Genomic DNA, 11,250 nt, shown 5'->3' on the forward strand with positions numbered 1-11,250 from the left:
AACACCAGCGTGTGTGCGTGTCCACTCCGAGTTCCGGCGCCAAAGTGCACTTTGAGAAAGTACTGCTGCTGCGCCGAGTGTGCCTCGCCTCCCTTCTTAAACTCCCGCTTCCCGAAGCGGCACCAAGCGGCGAAGCTCTCTGAGTTGGTCCAGCAGATCTCCCCGCTGTTCAGGCCGAGGTGCTCGGCGGCGTTCTGCACAACCAGGTCGGAGGGCAGCGGTCGGAAGCGGTAGCGGCTGTTCACTATCCGTCCGTGCCGGCCCTGTCCTATCTCAGTCAGGCTGTCCTTCCGTATCTCCCCCTCATGCAGGTGTATCACCTGGTCGTTGAGCTCGTACACAGCCCAGTGAGGTGCCTGGGAGGTGGATACTAGCTCCACAAGGTCCCCTGGAGAGCACATGGAGAGCAACGTTTTGGCGGAGTACACATTCAAGTCCTGGTTTTCGCGGAGCTTGGAGAAGATGCATTCCTGGGAGCAGAAGGCGGAGTACTCCAGCTCGCTGACCGCCCCGGGGCCCTCCTGGCTGGGGCAAGGGTCCTTGATGTAACCGCCTCCTCCTCCTCCTCCGTCGTCCACCTAGAATCAAATCATCAATCAATCAAATGTATTTTCAATCAAATGTATTTTCAATCAAATGTATTTTCAATCAAATCAATCAATCAAATGTATTTTAGAGAGCCCTTTTTTTACATCAGCAGTCACAAAGAGCAGGCAAATCAAATCAAAGTTTATTTGTCATTTGTGATGGGTCGTTCGCGAATGAACGGCTCTTTTTGAACTGATCTTTTTGGTGAACGTCGGGAACCGAATCACATCGGTGAAAGAGCCGTTCATTTGGCTCCCCCTGATTGGCAGATTGCTATACTGTTTTTTTTGTTGTTGCTCAAAAAAACGTGTTTCTGCAGATACGTTACAAATGATTCTCCTAAGAGGGTGAATCCTCATTGCAGAAAAAATACATAGTGGGGAGAGCTCGTCAATCTGGTCCACGATGATTTTTTCAGTGCGTAAAAAAAAAAGAGTATTTTTTTGCAGGCCATCTAATAATTTGGCCAGGTAAAAATGAATTTAAACATGCATTTCACGATCTGACATAATGGTAGCCTGAGTAGCCCAGGGATACAAAACCCCTCAAGCTACCAACCGGGGTCATTTTGACCCCAGAGGCATTTGTTTTATCATAGGCTAAAGGTAGTTTGTTCAATTCTTCAAATAAATCATTATTTAGACTTTGTATTTCAATATGGACCTTTTACAAATGTAAGTAATTTGGGGTCATTTTGACCCCAACCAAAAACACCTAATTCTCGCCTTTAGTAATTTGATAAATAGGAGCTTTATTTGAACCTAGGTTTCTCTGGAGATGTAATAACAAGTTATCCATATCATCAGAGGGTGGAGGGGAACATGTATCAGTGATTTAGACCAGATAGACTGATTATCTGTAGAGATATCGCTCCCCATGGACTCACCCGAGATTGGACTTTCCCATACCACGTATCGTATGACTGTGTACAAAACCAAAATTACCTTATGTGCATATAAAAATCTGCCAATGGTAAAGATAGTCTGCCACTGGTATAAATACTTGATAGAACTGCAACACAGAACTCAGATACACAGATTGGTGTAGAGGAGAAATATACACGGCCGTGACGATGACAGAAGAGAATTCTCTTGGGAGGTAATGCAGTTGGCATTTGATAGTGAGGTATTCCAGATCGTGAGAACAAAAGGACTTGAGTTGCTGTACGTTACCACAATCACACCATGAGTAGTTAATCATGAAACATACACCACCGCCTTTCTTCTTCCCGGAGAGTTCTTTATTCCTGTCTGCGCGATGTACTGAGAACCCAGCTGGCTGTATGGACGGGGACAGTATATCCGGAGAGAGCCATGATTCCGTGAAACAGAGTATGTTACGGTCCCTGATGTCTCTCTGGAAAGAGATCCTTATAATATAATATATAATATAATATAATATAATAATAATCCTTGCCCTGAGCTCGTCTACTTTATTGTCCATGGACTGAACATTAGTGAGTAAAATACCCAGAAGCGGTGGATGGTATGCAGTGGATGGTATGCAGTGGATGGTATGCAGTGGATGGTATGCAGTGGATGGTATGCAGTGGATGGTATGCACGTCTCCTGAGTCGGACTAGAAGCCCACTCCGTATTCGTCTGCTCTGTCGGAGACGTCTTGGAGCAGCCAATTATTATGGTGAGAGATTATATAATATGGTTTTAAGTACCTCAATGGACCGTAAAGGAAATCACACTACAAACTATCACCCTCATGCACTTAAGGAATTTACTAATATTATAGATAAAGTGCATTCAGAAAGTATTCAGATCCCTTGACTTTTTCCACATTTTGTTACGTTATAACCTTATTCTAAAATGGATAAAATAGTTTTGTTCTACACACAATACCCCATAATGACAAAGAAAACAGTTTTTTCAAAAATATTCAGACCCTTTACTCAGTACTTTGTTGAAGCACCTTTGGCAGCGATTACAGCCTCGAGTCTTCTTGTGTATAACGCTACAAGCTTGGCACACCTGTATTTGGGGAGTTTCTCCCATTCTTCTCTGCAGATCCTCTCAAGCTCTGTCAGGTTGGATGGGGAGCGTTGATGCACAGCTATTTTCAGGTCTCTCCAGAGATGTTCGATCGGGTTCAAATCCGTGCTTTGGCTGTGCCACTCAAGGATATTCAGAGACTTGTCCCTAAGCCACTCTTGCGTTGTCTTGGCTGTGTGCTTAGGGTCGTTGTCCTGTTGGAAGGTAAACCTTCGCCCCAGTCTGAGGTCCTGAGCGCTCTGGAGCAGGTTTTCATCAAGGATCTCTCTGTACTTTGCTCCGTTCATCTTTCCCTCGATCCTGACTAGTCTCCCAGTCCCTGACGCTGAAAAACATCCCCACAGCATGATGCTGTCACCACCATGCTTCACCGTAGGGATGGTACCAGGTTTCCTCCAGACGTGACGCTTGGTATTCAGGCCAAAGAGTTCAATCTTGGTTTCATCAGACCAGAGAATCTTGTTTCTCATGGTCTGAGAGTCATTTAGGTGCCTTTTGGCAAACTCCAAGTGGGCTGTCATGTGCCTTTTACTGAGGAGTGGCTTCCGTCTGGCCACTCTACCATAAAGGCCTGATTGGTGGAGTGCTGCAGAGATGGTTGTTCTTCTGGAAGGTTTTCCCATCTCCACAGAGGAACTCTGGAGCTCTGTCAGAGTGACCATCGGGTTCTTGGTCACCTCCCTGACCAAGGCCCTTCTCCCCCAATTGCTCAGTTTGGCCGGCCGACCAGCTCTAGGAAGAGTCTTGGTGGTTCCAAACTTCTTCCATTTAAGAATGATGGAGGCCACTTTGGTCTTGGGGACCTTCAATGCTGCAGACATTTTGTGGTACCCTTCCCCAGATCTGTGCCTCGACACAATCCTGTCTTGGAGCTCTACGGACAATTCCTTCGACCTCATGGCTTGGTTTTTGCTCTGACATGCACTGTCAACTCAGGGACCTTATATAGACAGGTGTGTGCCTTTCCAAATCATGTCCAATCAATTGAATTTACCACAGGTGAACTCCAATCGAGTTGTAGAAACATCTCAAGGATGATCAATGATAACAGGATGCACCTGAGCTCAATTAGCAAAGGGTCTGAATACTTATGTAAATAAGCTGTAATAAGGTATTTCTGTTTTTTATTTTTAATACATTGATGACAAAATCCATTTTAGAATAAGGCTGTAACGTAACAAAATGTGGAAAAGAGGAAGGTGTCTGAATACTTTCTGAATGCACTGTATATACTGTTATTCCTCCAAGTAAACTACAAGTAACCACCGGTAACTGTGTCTTGCCATCATCTGACTGACGCCTGGAGGCGAACACACCCAAACCGAACCAGCAACCTCAGAATAACACAGTCCTTTAGCCCTCCACTACAGGGTTAATGTTAGAATTGTATATCACTGTATATGGAGGCTTAAATATCCTGACTTAGTGAGATATACATGGCGGAGGCTCAATCAAGCTAGTCGTCTTGTCTACTTTCTTATGTCATTTTAGCTGGCACCAAAAGTAAAAAGAATATTGATAGGGGACAGAATGCGGTCAGACCATCAAATAATTGGTATACACATTACTCTTACAGAATTTCCGCAAGGGCGAGGATATTGGAAATGTAATCAAAGCCTACTGGATGACAAATTGTATTTAACCAAGACAGAATAATTCATAACTGACTTTTCCCTACATAACAGTAGATCCCCTTATTGTATGGGACACTTTTAAATGTGCCTTTAGAGGCCATGCAATTCAATACTCATCTTAAAAACCAAAACAATTTAGGTAAAAAGAGTTCATATTAAAAAAGGAAATAGAAGGTCTAACAGAACAGATAGATAGCAATAAAAACTGTAACACAGTGATTGAGTTCATCAGGAAGTGCATAGAGGATGTTGTTCCCACTGTGATGAATAGGACTTATGCAAAACAAAAACCGTGGATAGATGGCAGCATTCGCGCAAAACTGAATGTGCGAACCAGCGCATTTAACCACGGCAAGGTGACTGGGAACATGGACTAGTAAAAAACTGTCCTACTATACCCTCCGTAAGGCAATCAATCAGGCAAAACGTCAGTACAGAGACAAAGTGGAGTCGCAATTCAACGGCTCAGACACGAGACGTATGTGGCATAGTCTACAGACAATCACAGACTACAAAAGGAAAACCAGCCACATCGCGGACACCGACGCCATGCTCCCGGACAAGCTATACTGTACATCTTCTTTGCACGCTTTGGAGGATAACACGAGTACTGTGAGCTCTCATTCTCCATTGCCGACATGAGTAAGAAATGTTAGCGTGTTAACCCAGCCGGCATCTCTAGCCAAGTCCTCAGAGCATGTGCAGACCAGCTGGCTGGAGTGTTTACGGACATATTCAATCTCTCCCTATCCCAGTCTGTTGTCCCCACTTGCTTCAAGATGTCCACCATTGTTCCTGTACCCAAGAAAGCGAAGGTAACTGAACTAAATGACTATCGCCCCGTAGCACTCACTTCTGTCATCATGAAGGGCTTTGAGAGGCTAGTTAAGGATCATATCACCTCTACCTTACCTGACACCCTAGACCCACTACAATTTGCATACCGCCCCAACAGATCCACAGATTATGCAATCGCCATCGCACTGCACACTGCCCTATCCCATCTGGACAAAAGGAATACCTATGTGAGGATGCTGTTCATCGACTACAGCTCAGACTTCAACACCATAATGCCCTCCAAGCTCATCACTAAGCTCGGGGCCCTGGGTCTGAAACCTGCCCTTTGCAACTGGGTCCTGGACTTCCTGACCAGCCGGCCCCAGGTGGTGAAGGCATGCAACAACACCTCAATGCTGATCCTCAGAACGGGGGCTCCACAAGGGTGTGTGCTCAACCCCCTCCTGTACTCCCTGTTCACCCATGACTACGTGGCCACACACGTCTCAAACTAAATCATCAAATTTTGCAGACGACACAACAGTGGTAAGCCTGATTACCAACCACGACGTGACAGCCTACAGGGAGGAGGTGAGAGCCCTGGCGGAGTGGCGCCAGGAAAATAACCTCTCCCCTCAACGTCAACAAAGCGAAGGAGTTGATCGTGGACAACAGGAGACAGCAGAGAGAGCACGCCCCCATCCATATTGACGGGGCCACAGTGGAGACGGTGGAAAGCTTCAAGTTCCTCGCCGTGCACATCACTGACAACCTGAAATGGTCCATCCACACAGACAGTGTGGTGAAGAGGCTGAAGAAATGTGTCTTGGCCCCTAAGACCCTCATAAACCTTTACAGATGTACCATTGAGAGCATCCTGTCGGGCTGTATCACCGCCTGGTATGGAAACTGCACCGTCCGCAACCGTAGGGCTCTCCAGAGGGTGGTGGTCTGCCCAACGCATCACCAGGGGCAAACTACCCGCCCTCCAGGACACCTACAGCACCCGGTGTCACAGGAAGGCCAAGAAGATCATCAAGGACCTCAGCCACCCGAGCCAAGGCCTGTTCACCCCGCTACCATCTAGAAGGCGGAGACAGTACAGGTGCATCAAAGCTGGGACCGAGAGACTGAAAAACAGCTTCTTTCTCCAGGCCATCGGAAAGTTAAATAGTCACCACTAGCTGGCCTCTGCCCAGTACCCTGCCCTGAACTTTAGTCACTGTTACTAGCCGGCTACCACCCGGTTACTCAACCCTGCACCTTAGAGACTGCTGCCCTATGTACATAGTGATTGAACACTGGCCACTTGAATAAAGTTTAGATACTGTTTTACCCACTTCACATGTATATACTGTATTCTAGTCATGATTCATCCTATATAACTACTTCTGTACACACCTTTTCTATTCATATACTGTCCATACTGTCTATACACACCATTATATACACTGAGTGTACAAAACATTAGGAACACCTTCCTAATATTGAGTTGCACCCCCATTTGCCCTCAGAACAGCCTCAATTCGTTGGGGTATTTACTCTACAAGGTGTCGAAAGTGTTCCACAGGGATGCTGGCCCATGTTGACTCCAATGCGTCCCACAGTTGTATCAAGTTGGCTGGATGTCCTTTGGGTGGTGGACCATTCTTGATACACACAGGAAACTGTTGAGCGTGAAAAACCCAGCAGCGTTGCAGTTCTTGACACAAACCGGTGCGCCTGGCACCTACCACCATACCCCGTTCAAAGGCTCTTAAATATTTTGTCTTGCCCATTCACCCTCTGAATGACACACACACACAACCCATGTCTCAATTGTCTCAAGGTTTAAAAATCCTTCTTTAGGGCCTCCCGAGTGGTGCAACGGTCTAAGGCACTGCATCGCAGGGAGACCCATGAGGCGTCACTACAGACCTGGGTTCGATCCCAGGCTGTGTCACAGCCGGCCGTGACCGGGAGACGACACACAATTGGCCCAGCGTCCTCCGGGTTAGGGAGAGGGTTTGGCCGGCCAGGATTTCCTTGTCCAATCGCATTCTAGCAACTCCTTGTGGCGGGCCGGGTGCCTGCAAGCTGACTTTGGTCGCCAGCTGGACGGTGTTTCCTCCGGCACATTGGTGCGGCTGGCTTCCAGGTTAAGTGAGCAGTGTGTCAAGAAGCAGTGCGGCTTGGCAGGGTCGTGTTTCGGACAATGCATGGCTCTCGACCTTCACCTCTCCCGAGTCCATAGGGGAGTTGCAGCGATGGGACAAGAATGGAGGATGCATGGCTCTCACCAATTGGTGAGAAAAAAATATAAAATAAAAAATACAACCAAATCCTTCTTTAACCTGTCTCCTCCCCTTCATCTACACTGATTGAAGTGGATTTAACAGGTGACGTCAATAAATGATCATAGCTTTCACCAGGTCAGTCTATGTCATGGAAAGAGCAGGTGTTCCTAATGATTTGTCCACTCAGTGTATTCTCTGAAATGGCTCATTCTCATATTTCTACATTTTCTTTTCTTTTCTTTTTATTATTAGCGTGTATTGTTTTGTATCGTTAGATACTACTACACTGTTGGACATTGCAACACAAGCATTTCTCTCCACCCGCAATAACATCTGGAAAATATGTGTACGCAACCAATAACATTTAATTTAATTTGATTTATTGGTGTGTATTCTCTGAAAAGTAGTTATTCTTAAAACATTTTAAAAAAGTATTTGAATCCAGGTTTGTCTGGAGACGTAATATCAAGCTATACATATCCTCAGAGGGTGGTATTACGTCTCCAGACAAACCTGGATTCAAACACTTTTTAAAAATGTTTTAGAATAACTACTTTTCAGAGAATACACACCAATAAATCAAATGAAATAAAATGTTATTTGTTTTGCGTACACATTTTTTGCAGATGTTATTGCGGGTGGAGAGAAATGCTTGTGTTCCTATCTCCAACAGTGTAGTAGTATCTAACGATACAAAACAATACACGCTAATAATAATAAATGATACGGGTCAGGGATTTTGACCAGCTAGACAAATCATCTGGAGATATGGAGCACCTTCTGGTTATAACTGGTTATAACTGGTTATAACTGGTTATAACTAGGTATGACTGTGTGCAAATCTAATTCATCTTAGATATATGCTTAGTTGCAGTCAAAACAGCTCATAAAAGGCTGTCAGTGGTATGAATTATTAGTAGAACTGTAGTACAGAAAGCAGCTACTCTCTGAATGGACACATACTGCTGTTTTGGGGTGTATTCTCAGAAAAATAGTTATTCCAAGGAAAATGTGATATAAATACCAGAATTCCTATGATATCCGCCAATATTATATATGTGCAACTTGTTATGATATTTTGGGTGACATATAATTGGGTTTGAAGTGATTTACAAGATGTGGACATGCTTTTGAAGAATGCCGCCATAGCCCCTACCACCTCTATTGTTTCACTAACAGCGATGCAAATGCTGGCTGTTGGGTAAATAAAGAAAACAAAGCCATATTTTTTGGTCAATGTCTCTCAGGATCCCTTTTTGAAGTGAATTGAGCCTTTTTTTGTCAGTAAAAGTAAGTATATTTCAAATGTTGGTGTACATGCCCCTTTAAATTGGAGTTGTTTTTACCACATGAAAATGACAAAATTATTATTTACTGAAAAATTCTGAAAACTTAATGATACTAATGATGGTCAATTAGCTTATTAGTACTAATGTGGCTTGTACATTGAGAAAAAGCTGCATAAAAAGGAAAAATGCATATTTTCATTTGACAAAATATGCAAATGACCTGTAATTTTGCTAAAATAACAGTCTGTTTTGGTCATTTCAGATAACATGAATCATATGTCTAAGGATGTTTTGATAAGACATACATTGATATTTTACTATGATTGTAGCTTTTTTTCCCAATAGTTTCTTCTCGTGGTAAAATTGACCCCAGTAAGGTAATCAATGTGTTAAAATATGTTGGTAGCTTGAGGGTTAAAGCGATGCCACTTGTTTCCAACGTGGTCCTCGATGGAATACACACAAGACAGACAAAACAAAATATATACAAATAAGTAACATCCACCTCTTCCTCTTCGTCGGAGAAGAAGTAGGCTACGCCGACCCTGAGTTCCTCTTTCTCCACTCCGGACGGATCGCCGGTTGGCAGCTCGCTGTAGCTGAGATGGGTGATACGGTCCAAGTGGTTGCCCATCAATGACGAGGCCCCGGCAGAGGAGAGGCATGGAACACGGTGTCTGGGGTAGGGAGGGGAGGAGAGGAAAGAGAGTAGGGGAGAGAGAGAGAGTGGGGGAGACAGGAGGGAGAGTGGGGAGAGAGAGGAGAAGGGGGAGAGAGAGGGGAGAGTGGAAGGAGAGGGAGAGAGAAGAGGAGAGAGAGGGGAGAGAAGGGGACAGAGATGTGAGTGTGGGGAAAGAACAGACAAAACCCAACACACAATAGGCTCCAGTACACACCTCTGGTCGGCTATTAGCGACACAGAAACACCACAGCAGCATCCAGTAAAATAACTTAACAGTCAACAGCCACGTAGTGAGGTAAATGATCAACACTCTCCAGTTATTGAGCCCAGTTCGCTTGAAAGACGAGAACACAATCAATTATTTAGTCCGTCGCTCTCATCACATGCCTTTAGCTAATAATTTCCTCTGGTGGACTGAATGAGAAAATAGCAGCGCTGGATAGAGGAAGCGAGAGAGAGAGCAGCCAGGAAAAGAGGCAGATAAAAATAAAAGAAAGAGAGAGAGAGAGCAGCCAGGAAAAGAGGCAGATAAAAATAAAAGAAAGAGAGAGAGAGCAGCCAGGAAAAGAGGCAGATAAAAATAAAAGAAAGATAGAGAGAGGGAGGGAGGTGCAATCTCCAGTCTTCCACGGAGAAGAGAAGTGCGCGCCGACAGATTGCTTCAGATGTATCTCTGACCGGTTGGACGCACCGTGGGAAAATAAAGGATCGTTCAGAGCCCATTATGCACCAGGGGAAAAACACCGGAGTAATAGAAGCGGTTACCTGCGCGCGACACAGGGAACGGTTATATATCCTGTCGTTCCATCAGTGCCGCGAGCTGCACGGTCTTCTCTACTCCCTCCCGCTCCCTCTCTTTTCTATTTCTCCGTGCGTTCTCTCTCTCTTCCTCCCCTCTATCCTCCCGCAGCCCTGTGTGCGTTACCTGTGTGTTTTCCGTACCTCGCGTCTTAAAGTAACTCGGAGAGCTCCGCCTTCAGCCGCAACGTCTGCCCTAAGCGCAGCCCATTGGTCTAGGGGCCCTTTACCATCCCCGCTCCGACAATCAGAAAAGGCCAATCCCCACGTCAATCAAGCCAGCCTCCAATAGCTTGGGCGCAGAGCAGCGCGTGGTGATAGGAATTTGTTTAGGGCCCTACACACTTCAGGGAAACTACACAAACACAGCGAGGAGCCCTTCGTTCTATATGCTTTTGTCTGGCAACGTCTCTGGAACGGGCCATATGCGACGCTCCATCGCTCTGTTTGCGTAAAGAGTGTAGCGGCATCTACCGTGGCATGGTGGTGTTGTTGGCGGAATGGAGAACACTAGACAGACAGAGGTGTGATTGTTGTTGTTGTTGTTGTTGTTGTTGTTGTTGTTAGAGGGAGGAGGAAGCCAGACAGAGAGGTAATATATTATACTACTGGCACATCTGCTCCTGCAACGCCCTCTACTGCTCATCCTGTCTCCTTGACCTGCCACCACTCCCCCAGTACTCACTCTCTCTCTCTCTCTCTCTCTCTCTCTCTCTCTCTCTCTCTCTCTCTCTCTCTCTCTCTCTCTCTCTCTCTCTCTCTCTCTCTCTCTCTCTCTCTCTCTCTCTGTGTGTGATTGTGTGGGCGGAGACAGGTGTGCTGGAGTCAGAGCAGATCCCCACCAGCTGCAACCTGTTCCATAATCAAGACCTCTACAAATACTCAGTCCTGCCACTTCCGCACGGCCAGATCGTAATCTCTGCTCAGTCAGTCTCCGGTTCTAGCCGTTTGTTACTATTCAGATCCTGTTATCCTGTTGTGCCTGTTTTCCTCTCCGCTACAGTTCTGCCCGCTCCGACTCTGGTCCCTGTCTCCAGTCCCACGTCTCGTCATCCTGCTACTCTGTCCTGGATTCCCCACTCTACTACTCCCTTGGCTTCCCCTCCGGACCTGCTCACCCTGTCTCAACCCCCCCTCGCTCCAGCCTCAGCCTCCGCACCTGGTTTCCAGCAGTTTCCCCTGACCTGCACTCCATCTTCCCCC

The 11,250-nt window shown here is 45.9% G+C and overlaps 1 protein-coding gene across 2 annotated transcripts in view; it reads right to left on the minus strand.

Annotated features, from left to right (window-relative positions):
* LOC121563999 (protein LRATD1) overlaps positions 1 to 10,151 on the minus strand; it is a 10,910-nt gene extending 759 nt beyond the window's left edge. Inside the window, exons 1-3 of one of the 2 annotated variants that reach the window (XM_041875593.2) lie at positions 10,015 to 10,151; positions 9,073 to 9,244; positions 1 to 578 (exon numbers count right to left, since the gene is read on the minus strand). The exon at positions 1 to 578 is cut by the window's left edge and continues 759 nt beyond it. In XM_041875593.2, the coding sequence (XP_041731527.1) occupies positions 1 to 578; positions 9,073 to 9,201 (707 nt within the window). In that variant the 5' untranslated portion in view covers positions 9,202 to 9,244; positions 10,015 to 10,151. Of the gene's footprint in view, positions 579 to 9,072; positions 9,245 to 9,463; positions 9,743 to 10,014 lie in introns of those variants that run through there. The other variant, XM_041875594.2, reaches the window with a different exon arrangement.
* Between the last annotated feature and the right edge of the window lie 1,099 nt (positions 10,152 to 11,250).

This window comes from Coregonus clupeaformis, unplaced genomic scaffold, assembly GCF_020615455.1.
Source record: "Coregonus clupeaformis isolate EN_2021a unplaced genomic scaffold, ASM2061545v1 scaf0062, whole genome shotgun sequence".
Taxonomy (NCBI): Eukaryota; Metazoa; Chordata; class Actinopteri; order Salmoniformes; family Salmonidae; genus Coregonus; species Coregonus clupeaformis.